Source organism: Haliotis asinina, chromosome 12 (assembly GCF_037392515.1).
Source record: "Haliotis asinina isolate JCU_RB_2024 chromosome 12, JCU_Hal_asi_v2, whole genome shotgun sequence".
NCBI lineage: Eukaryota > Metazoa > Mollusca > Gastropoda > Lepetellida > Haliotidae > Haliotis > Haliotis asinina.
Genome location: NC_090291.1, coordinates 54,013,622 through 54,031,820, shown reverse-complemented (window position 1 = coordinate 54,031,820; position 18,199 = coordinate 54,013,622). Strand labels below are relative to the sequence as shown.

At 41.8% G+C, this 18,199-nt stretch overlaps 2 protein-coding genes across 2 annotated transcripts in view; one reads left to right on the top strand and one right to left on the bottom strand.

The window, feature by feature from the left end:
- The window catches only part of LOC137258492 (RNA-binding protein 39-like), a 378,418-nt gene that overhangs the window by 106,802 nt on the left and 253,417 nt on the right, over positions 1–18,199 (bottom strand). The window lies entirely within an intron of this gene.
- On the top strand, positions 5,354–16,764 carry LOC137258705 (properdin-like). The gene is made up of 8 exons (XM_067796396.1): positions 5,354–5,417; positions 8,185–8,411; positions 10,178–10,283; positions 10,731–10,922; positions 11,365–11,409; positions 13,456–13,674; positions 15,333–15,513; positions 16,678–16,764. The coding sequence occupies exons 1-7, from the start codon at positions 5,354–5,356 to the stop codon at positions 15,491–15,493; spliced, it is 1,014 nt and encodes a 337-aa protein (XP_067652497.1). The 3' UTR covers positions 15,494–15,513; positions 16,678–16,764.

Sequence of the window (18,199 nt, the reverse complement as noted above, 5' to 3'; positions counted from 1 at the left end):
ATATTTTTATTTTCGAGGTCATATGGTTATATTTAGTTTATTTTATCACATCATGCCATATAATAAACATCAAGTATATAATGTTACGGTTAATAATTTGCCGTGGCAAAACGTTCAAGAAATCCCCTCAGACCCAGCAAAATATAACACAGACAAGTCTAAAATATTCAAAATTATGTACTGACCAGGGAGGACGATACAAAGATTCACAACAGAGGTTTCTAGTACAATGCAGCTGAGACAATTCTAAAGTAATGGGTCACAGCTATAATATCAACTGACCAAAGTCTTGATTTTCAGTGAGAAACCGTTCTATCAAATCTTACGTAGCGGGCGATCTTGAATATAGCTCATGGTTGCCGAAGAGGTAGACAGATGTAGGTAGGCCGAATGATAACACAGCTCCTGTATTACTCTTTCTTGAGTAAGTCCAGTAAAGTATCGAAGCTTCGCGATCGGGTTCGAATTCACAGTCGAACAGTCAAAACACACCTAAGGGAGGTAACTCTAAGGCGCTACCTTAAAGGCGTGCCGCTAAAACACCATTACTGTGACGCGAAATGTGACCCATAATAACTATCACTCAAAACTCTAAACATCGTGACCCGACAATAACTACCACTTAATCAATAACAATACAAATTACGGAAAATACACACTCGTAACAATAATAAAAGACGCTAAGTATTGCTACAAACTCAAGTGTCATGGTTTTAGGATCCACTTAGGTTCCACGTGCAAGCAGATTCACCCGTCCCCTACTGCAAGCAGATGTATCAAAATCAGACATGGCGACTTCCCTGGACATGTTGTTCTCTGAACACCAGTTAAGTTTATATTTCATTCGCAGATATGTTATAGAACGAAAGTTGATGATCTCGCCAGTCGATGAGTGTTCACTTTGCTATTTTCAGTTTATTACAACGATAAATAAATGGTAAAAATATCACACACGTTCAAGACACTATTCAGGCCAGTCTCACCTGATGTGATGTCACACGGGGAGGGCGTTAGCTGATTCATTCCTACATTGCAGAAAATCAGCAATGTAATTCGTATATAACTTAATAACCAGCCAACAAACAAACGAACTAGTAAGGTAGTAATGCACCTCATGCACCAATCAAATTGTCACTTCGTTCATGGAATAGAGAAGGAGAAGTTAAAAATGTTGTCCATGTACACATGGCGACCCTTACCCTACGGTGGTTGACGTACTGGTGTAACAACCTCGTATGTGAAACCATGCGCCTCCTGTCTGCCTGTATATCTATACTTGCCAGCCTTTTCCACATGTACCCAGTCCTGCTGTCTGCCAGACCCCATGACATCGTACTACACTCCTGCGGTTGCAGTAAACCGATTCGTCTGTTAAAAGGAATAATCATTTTGCCCACAGATGCGTCCCCTGCCTTGGAAGTGCCACTTCCATCCTGGAACAAGAATCGTCATGAAAAAACTTATTTTGAATAAATTGTCATAAAATGGATCCTCTTTGGGGAAGTATTTGGTATTATCATTTAATGAAAACACATCAGTATCTGAATAAAACTATCCCTTGATGTGATTTGAACCGTTTAACATTAAGTACTGCTTCTAGCACGTCTTCGGGGCAAGTCCAACCCAGACTGGATCCCTCTGAGTGAGTACCTAATTGCCACTGGTGTACGGAGGGCCAAAACAAGGACCAAGCAACTTCAGAGAGTATCAGGAGTTAATGCCCGTATGGTATTAAAGACGCCCTCTCACTGCTACATGGACCTTGTCGTGAAGATCATCATGAAATATGTTATTTATCACGTGCTTCTAATTTTGTTTAATGGCGGACAATAAATGGCCGTTGTTTTTTTTTCAGTTGACATCATTTTATTCATTGTCATTGTTTGAATACAGTCACCTCTTCTCATAATATCCATATAACGATCTTTTGAGTCTCAGCTTGGTGCTGGTGGACGATTACCTAACAAATGCAAAACCAACAGAGAAAGAATGGCGATTGAAAAAACATCAACCATTTACTGTGTAACCAGCCATACATATCATCATCTAATTGAGTGAAATAAAGTCACTTGTACACTAAATGTCACCTAAACGAACGCACGTAACGAGGTGTCTACACATCACAGCGACGGACGGTCGATCACAGTAGCACTCGCTCAGTGCGGGTACATTGAATGACTCGTGGGCGTTTCCTTCGCTAGTGGTTGGTCATCCGATGTCCAGGCATGTTCACCAAATTCAGTTACTGAAATGCATAATGTTGCAATGCTGTTTATAGTGTTGTGTAACACGATGGCTCAACAGATGTCAAAACAGTCCCGGCAAAGTGACATTTACACTGTATTGAACAGATAAAGGTTTTATCACTGCAGTAAAAATATCACTTTTCTCAAATTCGGAAGTCTCAGTTGTTCACACATAAGCATTTATTTTCTTAAAAAAAAAGAAATTTGGCAGGCTGTTTTGGAGTTTACTTACTTAGTGATTATATTCAAACATGACATTTTTGTTCAAATACAATAAAATCATCACTTTGCAAATTTACAAAACATGAACATCCAGAAAGTGTTGTGTAAAACCATAATGGTTTATTAAAGCCACTTGGTCAGAGTAAAATGTCTGGTGTGACCACCAAGAGTATCGATAACAATTTGGCAGCGGTGACCCATAGAAGAAATGAGATGTCGAATGCTGCCTTGTGCAGTTCTTGTAGTGTCTGAGGTTGGGGATAACGATAACGCAAGCGTCAGTCAAGTGTATCCCACACATGTTCTATGGGGGACAAATCGGGTGAACGAGTCCTGACAAACACATGCAATGTGAGTTTGACCATCATGCCCCCAAATCAACCGTTTAAATAGTGGTTTAAAGCAATACCTATGAAGTAAAATTGATGTGGCTTTTTGAAGCCTGAAGTCATACGTTTTCTCGATTCACTACAGACGTGAGTGTAACGTTACGTGTTTGTTCAACGTTTCTTTCTGAAACATTATGTCGTCGGCAACCATTCCCCACATAACGGGATTCAACATGTATTGGTTTTTGTCAAATATTTCCTAAAATTCATTTTTTTCCTGTATAAAGTGTATTTGTTCTGAAGAGTATGATATATTCTTTTCTCAGTATATATCCACTATCCTTGCCAACAACCTCTTACCAAACACACTGGGACAGCTCCACTATCCTTGCCAACAAACCTCTTACCAAACACACTGGAACAGCTCCACTATCCTTGCCAACAATCTCTGTCTCAACATTAGACATCATATTGCCGTGATAACAACAGTAATAGCAGCGGCGATAATATTCATCTACCTGTAACAGGGCTCAGGATTCAGAGCCTGTGTTGACTGCAACTCGTGAGTGAAAAATGATTGTCACACAACTGCTGTGCTGGATGTAGGTTAGGGTGTGAGGGTTAGGGTGTGAGGGTTAGAAGGTTAGGGTGTGAGGGTTAGAAGGTTAGAGGGTTAGGGTGTGAGGTTTAGAAGGTTAGGGTGTGAGGGTTAGAAGGTTAGGGTGTGAGGGTTAGAAGGTTAGGGTGTGAGGGTTAGAGGGTTAGGGTGTGAGGGTTAGAAGGTTAGGGTGTGAGGGTTAGAGGGTTAGGGTGTGAGGTTAGAAGGTTAGGGTGTGAGGGTTAGAAGGTTAGGGTGTGAGGGTTAGAAGGTTAGGGTGTGAGGGTTAGAAGGTTAGGGTGTGAGGGTTAGAAGGTTAGGGCCCCATTACAGACACCTTCCAGAGTTTCTCCGCTGGTATGTTCTTTGAACTGATGGGGTACAATACACTGTAAGATCACAGATGCTCTAAACCTTCCAGACCAGTCTTTGCTTGGCTCCCTGTCGAGATACTTGTACAGAAAATCATAACACTGCCCTGTAATGAATGTTAATATAAACGATGACATATATTTGCAACTTTTACAATGCTTACTGACACATAATACATTTAATAGTAAAACATTGGTGAGAAGAACATTTTATTTAAGGTGGTGTTTAGGCACTTCCGCAGAAGTACAATTAAACAAGTACAATGTTTTTGTTTATAATGTCTTGCGTTTTTGGTTTTTACACGCTATAAGACCATGAACACCGACCGGAGATTAAAGATTGGAAGATCAAGTATGATCATACCTTTGTGTCAAAGCAGCGTCTAAACTGACTGTTCAGTGGTAATCAGTTTGTGTGCGCTTGTCATATTATCAAACGCCCCGCTAAACTGTTACCCAAACATTAATCTCTGCGGTGATTCTGTTTAACTTTCATACATTTAAGGTATGTGCCCGTTGAGCTTTCAAAACGACCTACTTATGTACACACATCGTGGTGTATGTATACTCCGTCATGACTCACTAGGCCAAGTTAACGTAAAACATGACAAGACACCAGCTGTGATGCAAGACACGCAGGACAACCCTAGCTATGAACATAACAGGGTGTGGCGAGACAGGTATTATTTGTTGATCATGTTAAGCGTGTTTTACACTGATCACCATACGGCTTATTGGTTTCCTGTCAGATTCATCTGGCTTGGCTTGGCAACTCCTTGACAAATGTTCAGATACTAGAAGGAGTGTTAATTCATGTAAATGAAACAGGTTATAAGGTAAATGTGTACGTTTTACCTACAAAACTATGACAAATGCTTGTATTGAATTGTTCTGGGAACAAGCCTCGGTGTGACTGATAACTACGATGTGCGATAATGTCTGGACCATGTAAGTCAAAGTTTGGTACACGTATAGTGGCTATCCGATTATCGTTAGTCGATTATCGTTAGTAGATTATCGTTACTCGACATTCACTGAGAGCTGGAATCTATCGGTCCCTGAAATACCACGTGTTTGAGCTGGAGTCACAAACACACGAAGTGTCAACATTAGATTGATCACTCGGTTAAATCGTTAATGTTTGAGTTTGTACTTGGCGTATAGTCACAATGCACTAAAATGCTTTGACTTTCCACAAACAGATCCTTCTTTACTGACGTGTGATATACGATGGGCGTATCCGCTAAATTCATTGATATCGCGGCTTTTTGTCTTTATGTAGTAATCCTTCCTTCGCAGCATATGATATTGATCGCACCATGAAATGTCTGTGTGAAAAAGCAAACGCTAAAACCTCTAGCTGATATTAAATACATATTTGAATACATAAGAGTTCCCGGATTCTTCACGGGATTCAGTTGTTAGTCCCGGAAAGATAGAGAAAGGAAGCATCTGTCAAGGTAAGGACCATAAACCTTGCTATCGAATGACTCGGTACACCTTACTTGTTCACAATGTTGGGTAAAGGTGTATGCTTGTGTTTGAAAATAAGTACTCACTTAGTTTGCTTGCTTGCAGTTTGCCGAGATGCTGCGTCCGTATCTGACCCTGCTGACAGTGGTGCTTTGTGTCTGCAGCATAACCGCCGAAGGCGAGTATTTCCACCTTGCACTGTGAAGAAATGTGTTTCTGGGGAGTGTCAAGATCGAGTTTTCTTTTACACTGGCGTTTCGTCTTTAAACATTTCTTTTCCAAATACAGGGATTTCTGCTGTTGGTGTGTACAATTTAAACACCGAATGGATGTTGCATCTACAGTGATATACCCGGCAAAGCTGAATTTGTGTCTCAGCTCCATTCCAGTAGCGAGTACGGACAATATCTTTTTTAATGAGTGTCTTCAGCTCCAGCATACAAAGTTCCTTTTTCTGTGAAGATGCTATTTGTCCCGTTGGCGAATCGGTATTTCTTTAAGACAGTGACAATATTTTCGTAAATGATAAAATAATACGATTGATCAGAATTGGTTGAGTGAGCAGACATAATCAGACATTAAGGATCACTGACCTGGTCAACTGTCTCTGCCTCAGTCACTTATTCACACCTAAGGTTATGTCTTTCATCAAGGATATTTTACACGGAATTATTTTCTGAAACTTCGAATTTCCCAGCATTCGGCAACATCTAAGTACAGAATATGTGATGCGAAACCGAAATATAGATCGTTTCATACTCGTGAATGTAATACCATGCTGATTTGACTTATCAGTGACATACAGAATTGCTAACACTGGAAAAAGAGCCAGGTAATTTTCAAAAAGACAGATAATTATGGGATGTTTAATTTCTAAGATTTCTGTGTTATTATTAACTAACACTGACATCACAGCAGACAAATATTTTAGAAATAGACATGCATGATTATCGTTCCAAGTTCAATTATTACGATTATCACCTTAAACAGACGATGATTCTACCGATAAGGTAACAAACAAACTACCTCTGCTTTCACATGAACTCAGTCGATCTACAAAAAATCAGTGTAGCAGACTTTAAATATTTTAACTTGTGACGGGGTATCGTCCCTGAACAGTAGGCCATCCTGATGCTGCTACAGCTCGCACCATGTAGGGATGAGATCAGCTTCCATAGGTTTACTTCATCGACCTACGTGCCACGGGTAGGTTAATAATGTTGAGTGAGTTACGTCGCGCTCAGTAGTATTCCAGCTGTAGAGAGCTGCAGAATGACTTGGAATGTTTTAAGTTGTCTTGTTTACATAGAGGCACTAACGTGATGCAACACGTGCCAACACGTGTTATGTAAAGATGTGAGATACACTTCAACAAAAAGTGCAGCTGATAGAAGATTTTGATAAAACGTCTCGACCTACACAGAAAGCATTAGCATCAACATACGCCATCGGCAGACAGACCGTCTCTGATATTTTGAAGAAGTGAGGTGAATACATTAAGAAGTTTGAAATTAACATGAATGATCAAGCTAAGCGTGTGTTGAAGAACAGCAAGTTTGACAAGATCAACACCATGACATATGACTGGTTTATGGCAGCTCGAAGTAAAAACCTGCCGATTTCTTAAAGAAAAAGCTGTTCAGTTTACTCAACTGTTAGACATTAATGACGTATATGCATCAGATGGCTGGTTACCATCATGGAAAACACGACACAGCATGAAACAATTCAAAGTCAGTGGTGAGAGTGCCAGTGTCAATGCCGATGATGTAGCAACATTTCCCGCCTACAAGATTTGACTGACGGGTATTCTGCAGATGGCATCTTCAAATGTGACGAGACAGGTCTCATTTTCCGAGCTCTCCCAGACAAAACGCTTGCTTCCAAATTACATGCAGCAAAAGGTGGTAAAGCATCTAAAGAGCAGTTAACTGTGTTGCTGTGCTGTAGTTTCACTGGTGAAAAACTCAACCATTGGTAATAGGAAAGGCCCAGACACCTCGTTAATTCGAGAACGTCAGCGTTGACGGATTGCCTGTTTTATGGCGAGCCTACATTTTATTATTCATGGACAACGCCCCTTCCCTGAACCATGGCCTGAGCCTGAGTAACGTGAAACTTTGCGACCTTCCTGCAAACACGATGTCAGTTCTTCAACCTCTAGATCAAGGCATACTCACGGTGTTAGATGCAGTGTACTGGACCGCAAGAGCATGGGCCACCCCTGACTATTCGCAAGTGTTTTCCTTCATGTGGATTTGGTGTGTTTGAAGCTGTTTGCAGTGACGACGAAGAAGACGACAACATCCCCCTAGCTACATCAGTGGCCACGATAAACAAGGAAGCTACAAGCAATGAATATGTCGGGTGTGATGATGACTTGCCTGATTCGAATGAATTTGAAACAGATTGGATAACTCAAGTAAAACAGACAGAGAGCAAATGTCATGATGATGAAGAAGAGAATGAGGTCGAAAACCAAGACAAAAATGTGTTTCTTAAACCGACTGTAAGTGATGTTTTGAAAATGTGCACTCAGATCACACACTTCGCATCCAGCCAGGAAGTACGACTTCTACATCATAAGCAGAACTTGGAAAGTGCAGCTGAGGACATTGCACTCGAGGCATCGGTACAGAAAATACAAGGCAAGATCAGCGACTTTTTTTTACAATGCGAACAACCTTGTTATTATTTGAATGAGTAATAAATGAATGTGCATTCTGACACTGCCTTGTTCCTTATTCAAACATATTGTTAATGCTAACAAGACAGTGCGACTTCCGTTGAGGCAAACTGCATATACACTTTGTCAAAACCGGCATTTTTATTTGGTCCCGAGTGATGCCGGTATTGACGGAGTCCACTGTAATAGTTTCCGTCATTCGGTAACATTTCGGGCAGTAATATATGAAAATCTGATCGTTTTTATTTCTGAATTACAGATTTGATTTTTTTCGACTCTGTTCTGGAGAACATATACGAGGGGCGGTCCGACAACTTTATCACTCTGCGACGGTTTAATACGGATGAAGGGAATATCACAATTATCTACACTGTCAGTGGAATTGGGATAACTTCCCCTGATGATTTCATTGGAGGGGACTTCTCAATTGTTTATCCTCCTACCGCTGACCCACTGAGAGTCCCAATTAACTTTATTGATAACTCTGTAAGTACACTCTGCCTGCCTGCCTGCATGTATCGAATTACAACGTAACAACGGGGAAACGGAATTTCCTCGCTTCGGTTCGAAAAATATTTTTTATGTCAAAGTCACAAATCGCCACCATCAAAGCTTGCACCCACTTCTTCACTGGGGTATGCTGTCACATTTCAAACCCCATGTTGAACAATTACTCACGTGAAATATGTTTTATTCAACATTTTTTACGCAACTCGTGGTATTCAGACCGTTCTTCGCCTCCATTCCCAGCTTCCGGTTCTACGGAGTGAAGGAACAGGAGAGTATTCCATATGGAATACTTACAGTTACCTCCCCTGTTTCATTCACCCAAAATGCCAGACGTTTTTTTAATGTAGAATTCTACCAATAGCGACGACAGATAAGACAAATAAACCCCTACAGTATTTCATTTTTATTTCTGCTTATTCTTGTTCCGTCATTCCTTTCAACCGGAAGCTGGCAGGGGTAACGATCGGAATGCCACGAGAGGCGTTTAAAATGTCGTATAAAACATATTTTACGTAAGTAATTAGTAAATATGAGGTTGGAAATATGAGAGCACAGCCAAGTGAGGAAATGGGATTGTACCTTTGACAGAGGCGATATTTTATTTTGACATGAAAAATATTTTTCGATCCGAAGCGAGGAAAATAGGTTGCCAACCTTTGCTCGCTTCGCTCGCATATAAGAAGACATGTCATATTCTCTATGGTGCGCAACCACATTTGCGCTACAGTTTGCCTGTGTTTTAACTATATCATCTAGCATCATTATATTACCTATTATCAAACGAAGCAGCAACCAAGGTCTAGCGATCGAAGGGTGACAACTGACTTCATCATGACGTGCAATCTAGAATTCCTACCATTTCTGGGTCATAGGAATGTAGAAAGGAGTCCTGTCTGACCGTGTGCCACCATTCATTCTCTTGTGACTGTCCAGGATATTAATACGATGGGGTGAAAACCTTCACAGAGGAGGCTGTCTCATGGTGTTCATTGCCTGCATGGACATCGAAAAACTGTTCACATTAATACCACTGTTTGTTCATATTTACTGTTCTGTCGAGGACCTTGAGCATGCCAGGTTGGAATAATTGGTCTTCGTTAACCCATGCTTGTCGTAAGAGGCGACTAACGGGATCAGGTGGTGAGGCTCGCTGAATTGGTTGACACATGTCATCGTTGCCAACTGCGTAGAACCATTCTCCTACTTTTGATCACTGTGGTGTCTGGTCCAGATTCAGTTACTCACAGACAATGTGTGAAGCACATTCTTGGTGGCAGAGATCCCAGAGACCTGACATAACTAAACCGCGATTGACAACAACCCAGACGAATGTTATGCTACTCCATGAGATATCACTTCTACCGTCTCGATCTGCCCAGGCTGCTGTTCGAGAATGTGCATTTCATTTACTGAATCAACCTTCACACAATCCAAATGTAGCCCCAGCTGATTGTTAGTTCCTTTATAATCAATAATCACTCCTATGTGATGGCGATTTTAGTAGGGCCACGGTTGACCCATTTTGCTATTCGATCACATGAGTTCTAATTTCAGGATATCAGTAGCCAGAAGGACAAGTGGACCAGATGCTTCAAAGTACAGGCTGGCAGCATTGAAAAATAAGGACAGTTGTAATGCTACCAATGAAAGATTGCGTTCTCTGAACTTTTTGACTTTCCCTCCCTCCCCTATTGTCAGCTTAACCTTCCAATGATAACCCTCTCATTCTCCATCTCTTTGAGGAATGCGATGCTAGTCGAACAATAGTGGTGAGGATAACAGGCATCGATAAAGCACCTGTACCGGATTCTGACGTGAAGCACTATATTGTGGTTGATGACGATGGAGGTGAGTTCATATATGATTTGAACATCATATTACATTTGCCTCATCTTCCCCTCTCCTTTCTTTCTTTCCTACATCTCCTAATCCTTCCTTTCTACTACACTCATACCATTATCTATCTTACGTTGTCTCCCATGTATCCGAATGTTCACGGTCGCACACAAATGTTTGATCAACCCCTCTCATCTCTTACTCTCCTAAATCTCCAATCCTGCCTCTTTATACAATATTCATACACACATTCAAATTATGTTGTCGCCTATGTTTCCGCAGTTTAAATAAATGCTTTCTCTATATTAACCAGTCGTATGAATATTGTATCGGTTATATTCTTTCCTATCGTAGTTTTAAAAAAGCATGCCTACTGTAGTGGGAATGCCAGCGGATCTGTGATATACGGTGTTCATACGTGCATAAACTGTATTTTCATGATATCTGTTTTTACTTCAGAATGGATGGCGTGGGTTACATCGGAGGGACCTTGTAACTGTGAAACAACTACGCGGGATCGTTTCAGGACTCGCACGTGCGATGACAAGGGGATTGCCGGGCGCACGTGTGACGGCCCTGCCACAATGAACGAGACGGTATCGTGTGCAGGCGACCCGACTTGCCCAAGTACTCACACATATTTATTGAATTGTTGAATGAAGTTGTGTTTCCTGTTTATCGAGCACGAGAACTACCGATCTAATGCTAGGTACAATAACTTCCAGTACAAGAAAGGAGTTCTTGATACACATCGAAAGTCTTACCAGTCAACCTGACCTGGCTGGAATGACGTAAGCGACAGTTTAATTTCCATGCTGTGTCATGTTACTGGGTGGTATGGCTGTGTGCACGGGGAATGGGCTGGGGTGGAGAGTGATGCACGCCTTTGGGCGAAAACAGCATATAGGGGGTATTATTCTGTTTCGAGCGTGTTGCACGATGAAGGGTACCATAATTTGACGACTTGATATACAGTTTTGTGAAACCACTGTTTTCAGTCTAATGAGCAAACTTCCGGGTAAGGCACACGAGGTAAGTCAGTATGAGTATATGTTACTTTTGTCTCTCATAATATGTTCAACAATATTTTCAGCCACAACTACAGCCATGCCGACGACTTCTACAACCCCCGCACCAGGTATGTTGGAAATTATACATTTTCGTCTACGATACACACAACCAACTAACCATTTGAGAAGTATCTCTGTAACGTTAAGCCATAGCATACCTTACATTCTCGTCAAACTGCGGGTATTATTTGTGGAACTGTTTTAGACCAGGCTGTCCACCGTGCATGTAGTATTTGATCCAAGGCTAACCCATATTGCTAACCACCTACTCCCTACCCTCCTGCCACAAGTATTATTCCGACCTCCATACTCTCCTGCTACAAGTATTATAGTCTCCCTACTCCCATGCTGTAGGTATCATTACAACCTCCCTATCCCCCTGCTACAAGTATTAGTACAACCTCCCTACCCTCCTGCTGCAAGTATTATTATATTGCAACCTGCCTACCCTTCTGCTGCAAGCATTATTACAACCCCCATACCCTCCTGCTACAAGTAGTATCACAACGTCCGTACTCTCCTGCTACAAGCATTACAACCTCCCTACCCTCCTGCTACAAGTATTAGTACAACCTCCCCTCCTGTTGGAAGTATGGCTACAACCTCCCTACCCTCCTGCTACAAGTATTAGTACAACCTCCCCTCCTGCTGGAAGTATGGCTACAGCCTCCATACCCTCCTGCTGCAAGTATTATTACAACCTCCCTACCCCCTGCTGCAGGTATTACAACCTCCCTCCCCCCGCTACAAGTATAAGTACACCCTGCCAACCCACTTGCTGCAGGTATTATTACAACCTCCATACCCTCTTCCTGCAGGTATTATTACAACCTCCATACCCTCTTCCTGCAGGTATTATTACAACCTCCATACCCTCTTCCTGCAGGTATTATTACAACCTCCATACCCTCTTCCTGCAGGTATTATTACAACCTCCATACCCTCTTGCTGCAAGTATTATTACAACCTCCATACCCTCTTGCTGCAAGTATTATTACAACCTCCCTAGTCTTCTGCTGCAAGTATTATTACAACCTCCATACCCTCTTGCTGCAAGTATTATTACAACCTCCCTAGTCTTCTGCTGCAAGTAGTATGGTGTGTCAGAGCATGAGGATTGTGAACTAGGCGGAGTGATGTTATACGCATGGTGAAATTGATAAACCGTTCGAACTCTTTGAACCTCTTATCAGCACATTGCTAGTGTTGGAGATGCAGACCCGTAGTCATACAGGATGTGCGCTAAATAAATATCCTATGATAATGAGTAAGTACACTATCAGTGTTTCGTAAGGTATACATGAGTGATTTATCTTACATTACACAAAATGATCCTGAGTAAGTTGGGAGCGAGTTTTTTTCTGGCCCAAAGTAGAATTTTACGTACAAATCAGTACATTTAGTGTAACTTGCTTATTTCTCTTAAGCATGAGCTCAAATGAGACGTATCGATGTTCATGGGAATGCATTAGGTAAGGTTTGTTGCCGTACTGAAGCAACGAAACTGTGCATCAAGACTTGCAAGCAAGGATGAATGTCTGAAAGAGGTTTTCACCTGACCCTTACATGTGATCCTCTCTGGACTGGATGCATAGGATCCATCACCGGCAACACGCAATTTGCCAATGGTTCTATTGAGACTACAACACGTAATCGGGTGGTCATGCTTGCTGACTTGGTTGACACATGCCATCGTATATCAACTGGGGAGACCGATAGTCATGCTTTTGATCACTGGATTGTCTGGTCCAGACTCGATTATTTACAGGCCGCCGACATATAGCTGAAATATTACTGAGTGCGGCGTGAAACTAAAGTCACTTACTCAGTTGGAACACAGATACATATTCCAAGCGTAATAGCCCGGATTGACCAGTTGCCCAGTTACTGAAGTATCAGCAGGAAGTTACAGGAATAACCCTTCCCAACATAAATCAAGGAGCAATGCTGCCAGGCAGATTTCACCACAGACGGTGCGTCAGTTCCTTGATTTTCGAAGTTCTCTTAAGATGGACGTAGGTCAATGTTAGTGTATGGCACTTACGACTACTTTAACGCTAAGGGAACTTCGAAAATCTAGGACCTGTTGTTTCATATCAGCAATGTGTAATCAGTTATGCCTTATTTAGTTATATCATCCCCTATTGTGTCAGAATGCTACGGTCCCTGGGGGTGCTGGAAGCCGGGTCCATGCTCAGTGTCATGTGGGCAGGGGTCGTTGGTGGAGACACGGAACAGAGAACTACTAGACTGTGGCAACGACGCCTGTGACGAGCCTTTGGAACAGAACAGGACAGCAGTGTGCATGGAGCAGAACTGCATGTGTGCAGAGGGTAAGGGGGGAGAGAGAAAGAGATGGATGGATGGAGGGAGGGAAGGAGAGAGAGAGGGTGAGAGGGAGAAATGGAGTAAAAAACGGGGAGAGAGGTGGATGGAGGTAAAGAAAGATGGATGGAGGATGAGGCAGAAAGAGAGGGAGAGAGATGGAAGGATAGAGATGGAGAGAAAACCAATGGAGGAAGAGAAATGGATGGAGGAAGAGGGAGAGAGATGGAGAAAGATGGAGAGAATGAGAGAGGGAAGGAGACAGTGATGAAGGAGAGAGATGATAGAAGGGTGAGAGGAAGGCGATGGGAGGAGAGAGAAGGGACGGAGAGAGATGGAAGGAAGGAGATAGACAGGGAAGGAAGGGAGGAAGCGAGCTGGATGGAGTAAGAGGGAAAGAAAGGGGAAATATGGAGAGAGGGAAGGGAGGAGAGGTGGAGGAAGGAAGAGGGAGAGTAGGATGCAGGTAGAGAGAATGAGGGAGGACGAGGGGGAGTAACAAGGTAAAGTGTCATGACTAAATACGTGACACACTTCAGTAAGTGAACATAAACCGCGTGTGTAACTGTGTTCTTTTGACTACAGAAAGAATTTCAAAGAATATAAGATATAAGAATGTGATATAGTGTACGTCTGAAAGGTAAGATTGCGTTTAGTGTTCAAAACTGGATTTGCAAGCTTGAGAACAGTGACTCTAAAACATACCTTTAACAACACGGCAACAACATAATGTACTAAACGCACGCGTAATGTGTAATAAAATCAGTTGCATCAATACACACTCATGTACATATTCTGTCTCATCAAGACCCGTGAAGGTCCCGGGGTAGAATAGGCCTTCAGCAACCCATGCTTGCCATAAAAGGCGACTCAGCTTGTCGTAAGAGGCGACTAGCGGGATCGGGTGGTCAGGATCGCTGACTTGGTTGACACATGTCATCGGTTCCCAATTGCGCAGATCGATGCTCATGTTGTTGATCACTGGATTGTCTGGTCCAAACTCGATTATTTACAGACCGCATCCATATAGCTGGAATATTGCTGAGTGCGGCGTAAAACTAAACTCACTCACTCATTCACTCTGCCTCATCAAATACACATTCTACCTCATCAGATATCTGCATGCTTGCACAAATATTTGTAATAGCTAATGGCTATTATAACAGAAGTAAAGAGTGGATGTCAAAATGGTCGCCATAAGGCGGGTGTAGTTTCTGCTGCAACCGACACTGAGCCAAACTGATTTCTAGAGAGCGTTTTTGGCACTCAGTTTTCACAGTATTTCTACTGTATTCTAATTTCACGTGGATGTTGTGGTTTGGGGACACGTGGCGTCGTTAATATCCGATTCCTTTATCACATCGGCGTTTCTTCATACGCCACCTGTCACGCCCGATTCAACTGCAAGTATACTACTTCAAAGTACAACTGACTCACTCAGAATAACCGCCACTTCCGGTGACCCAAAGAATTGCTCTCTTGAATCTCGCCTTGTCACAGAACTAATATTGGAATACTGAAAGCGAACGACAGCGAATATATTTGAACAGATCTTCGTCTCTCGGAATGAATCTGGTTTCTTTTAACAGCTACTGAACTACTGGAGACCAGGACATATTTTCTGTGTCATGTTTTCAAGATGTTATTGTATTTGTATTTGTTCTAGCTCTTACTCGATGGTCGGAATGGTCGGCTAGTGGTAGTTGTTCAGCTACATGTGACGGCATGCTAAAGGAGTCACGGAACAGGATTTGCAAAAAGTTGTCTGGCTGTCCGGGTGTTCCCCTTGACCAGACAAGGATTGAAATGTGTTCCAGTGCCTGCTAACGGAAGTCAGGGTCAAATAGGTGCGTACCTCAGCTCCAAACCTTCCACCATGTCTGCGCTCAATGTGAGAGCACAGGTACGTGTTACAGGTGCGTCATACATTAACACGCCCCATACTAGGGGCCTTCATGTTCATAGCGCCAGTGTGCAAGCACAGATATGTACCCACACAATGATGGATACTCCAGTTTGTAAGCACAGGTGTATGCCCACATAATTAGGGAAACCTCAGTTTTCAATCACACGCATGTACCGACATAATGTATCCACATCATGACGGTATTTCAGTGTGCAAGCACAGGTAAGCACCCACAGTATGACGCCTGTTTCAATACGGCAATCACAGGTATGTACTCACATCATGACGGTATTTCAGTGTGCAAGCACAGGTAAGCACCCACAGTATGACGCCTGTTTCAATACGGCAATCACAGGTATGTACTCACATCATGACGGTGGTTTCAGTGTGAAAAGTTAGTCCAGATATGTACCCACATATTGACGCTAGTGTCAATAAGGCGTTCATAGGTATGTACCTACATTACGACGGTTTTTTCAGTAGGCGATCACAGGTATGTGCTCACATTTTGACGGTAGTTTCAATGTGAAAGCACAGGTAAATACAGGTACGTACTCACATATTGACGGTAGTTTCAATAAGGCAGCCACAAATATGTACCCACATATTGACTGTAGGTTACATGTGAAAGCACAGGTACGTGCAGGTATGTACCCACATATTGATGGTAGCTTCAGTGTGCTAGCACAGGTACGTGCAGGTACGTACCCACATATTGACGGTAGCTTCAATGTGCTAGCACAGGTACGTGCAGGTATGTACCCACATATTGACGGTAGCTTCAGTGTGCTAGCACAGGTACGTGCAGGTATGTACCCACATATTGACGGTAGCTTCAATGTGCTAGCACAGGCAAATGCAAACATTATTACGTTATCTTCAGTAACAGAACAGATATTTGTCAATTATGCCTCGTTAACAACAGGCAAAACCTATGTGTAGTTGATGGTGCTGGAAGTGACACAAGTATGAAAAACGAATTGAATAACACTCAGCCACCTTCCCTATGATCATACACACAGCCTTTGACTTATTCCTACTGACGGTACTTTATATTTGAAACATATGGTGTTTGATGACTTGTAGCTCTATTTTCTTTCTGCAGATCAGGCTGTGTCATCTTGGCCAACAATGTTGATATTAATTCTTTATCAAAACTCGCCTGTTGTTCAATAAAATTTGCGTGTACAAATATTTATGCGTATGTTTTTACTCCGGATACAAGGGATTAGGGCGCATGCTAAGAGTAAGTGAGTGGTTAACTGAGATTAATTTTACGCCGCACTCAGGAGCATTCTAGTTATATGGCGGCGATCTGTAAATAATCAGGTCTGAACCAGATAATCCAGTGATCAAGAGCATGCGCACCGGTCAATGCATTTGGGATACGATGGTATGATTGTGTCAACAGTGTCAGCGAGCCTGACTACCCGATTGTTAAGAAGATAATATTGCACACGTTTTGACTGTCCCATACATGAGAATTAATACAACGTTCTCACACATATTAAAATATGTCATTTGCCGTCGTCATGAACGTAACGTATCTTAGGGACATGAGTATATATTGAGACAGTACTACAAAGCTTAACACCGTTATTCGATTGTTGCAATAGTAAGAAAACACGTTTTCATGTGTGCGTGCGTGCGTGCGTGCGTGCGTGCGTGTGTGTATACAGATATATGTATAAGGGGTTAGTAACAGCAACAACAGATGTTGGTAATTAATGCAGTAACATCTGGATGCAGATATTGTCATGTTTAAACACAAAGGTTTGTATTTCTTAAAAAAAACGGTTTCGATTTTTGCTACACTTAAAAACGTTGTCATTTTTGTCATAGTCAAAATCAATGTTTCGGTTTTTGTTAGAGCCTAGGTTTAGCGTTAGTCATGAAAAATTCTTCTTTTCGGTGGATCCAAATAACAACATAAAAGAAGTTTAAATATTGGAGCTACTAACGTAGAAAACATAGATCAGTATCAGTATCTTGGCATTACGCTACAAAAGAATAGTAGATGTACTAAAACCATGCGTATACTGGTGGAAAAGGCCACAAAAAGAATGTTTTTCTTATTAAGCCAAGGCAGAAAGCTTAAACTTTCCATTCATTGCCATTTTAAATTGTTGGATTGTATAGTCACCCCAGTTCTCTCATATAGATGTGAGGTTTGGGGACGTGAAAATATTTAGCATCACTCAGCAAAAGTACACACAATGTTTGGACATATGGCGTGTTTGGTAAATTGTATTAAAACCAGAATAGTATGTTTTGGGACTAAACTTTTAACTTGAAAATCGTCAAAAGTAGCTCCTTAGTACATAAATTAATTTTCAACGGTTTTGTATTTGGCAAATGTCTACAAAATGGATAATCTCCCTTGATAGAATCTCCGACGACCTGGTTTGAGTTTAATTTGGAAATCCTAAAATTGTAAATGTATATCTTGGCCTAAAAACGGTTATCAAAAGTAACTATAAGGATACCCATCAGCAAACATAAATGTCAAAACCCACGGGAAAACCCATCTCTCAACTTTGAACAATGCCTAAATTAGGTACATTACAATAACTTTACAGGTAGATGGCGACAAATCCCAGGAATTGTCCCAGGAATTGTTAAAAAAT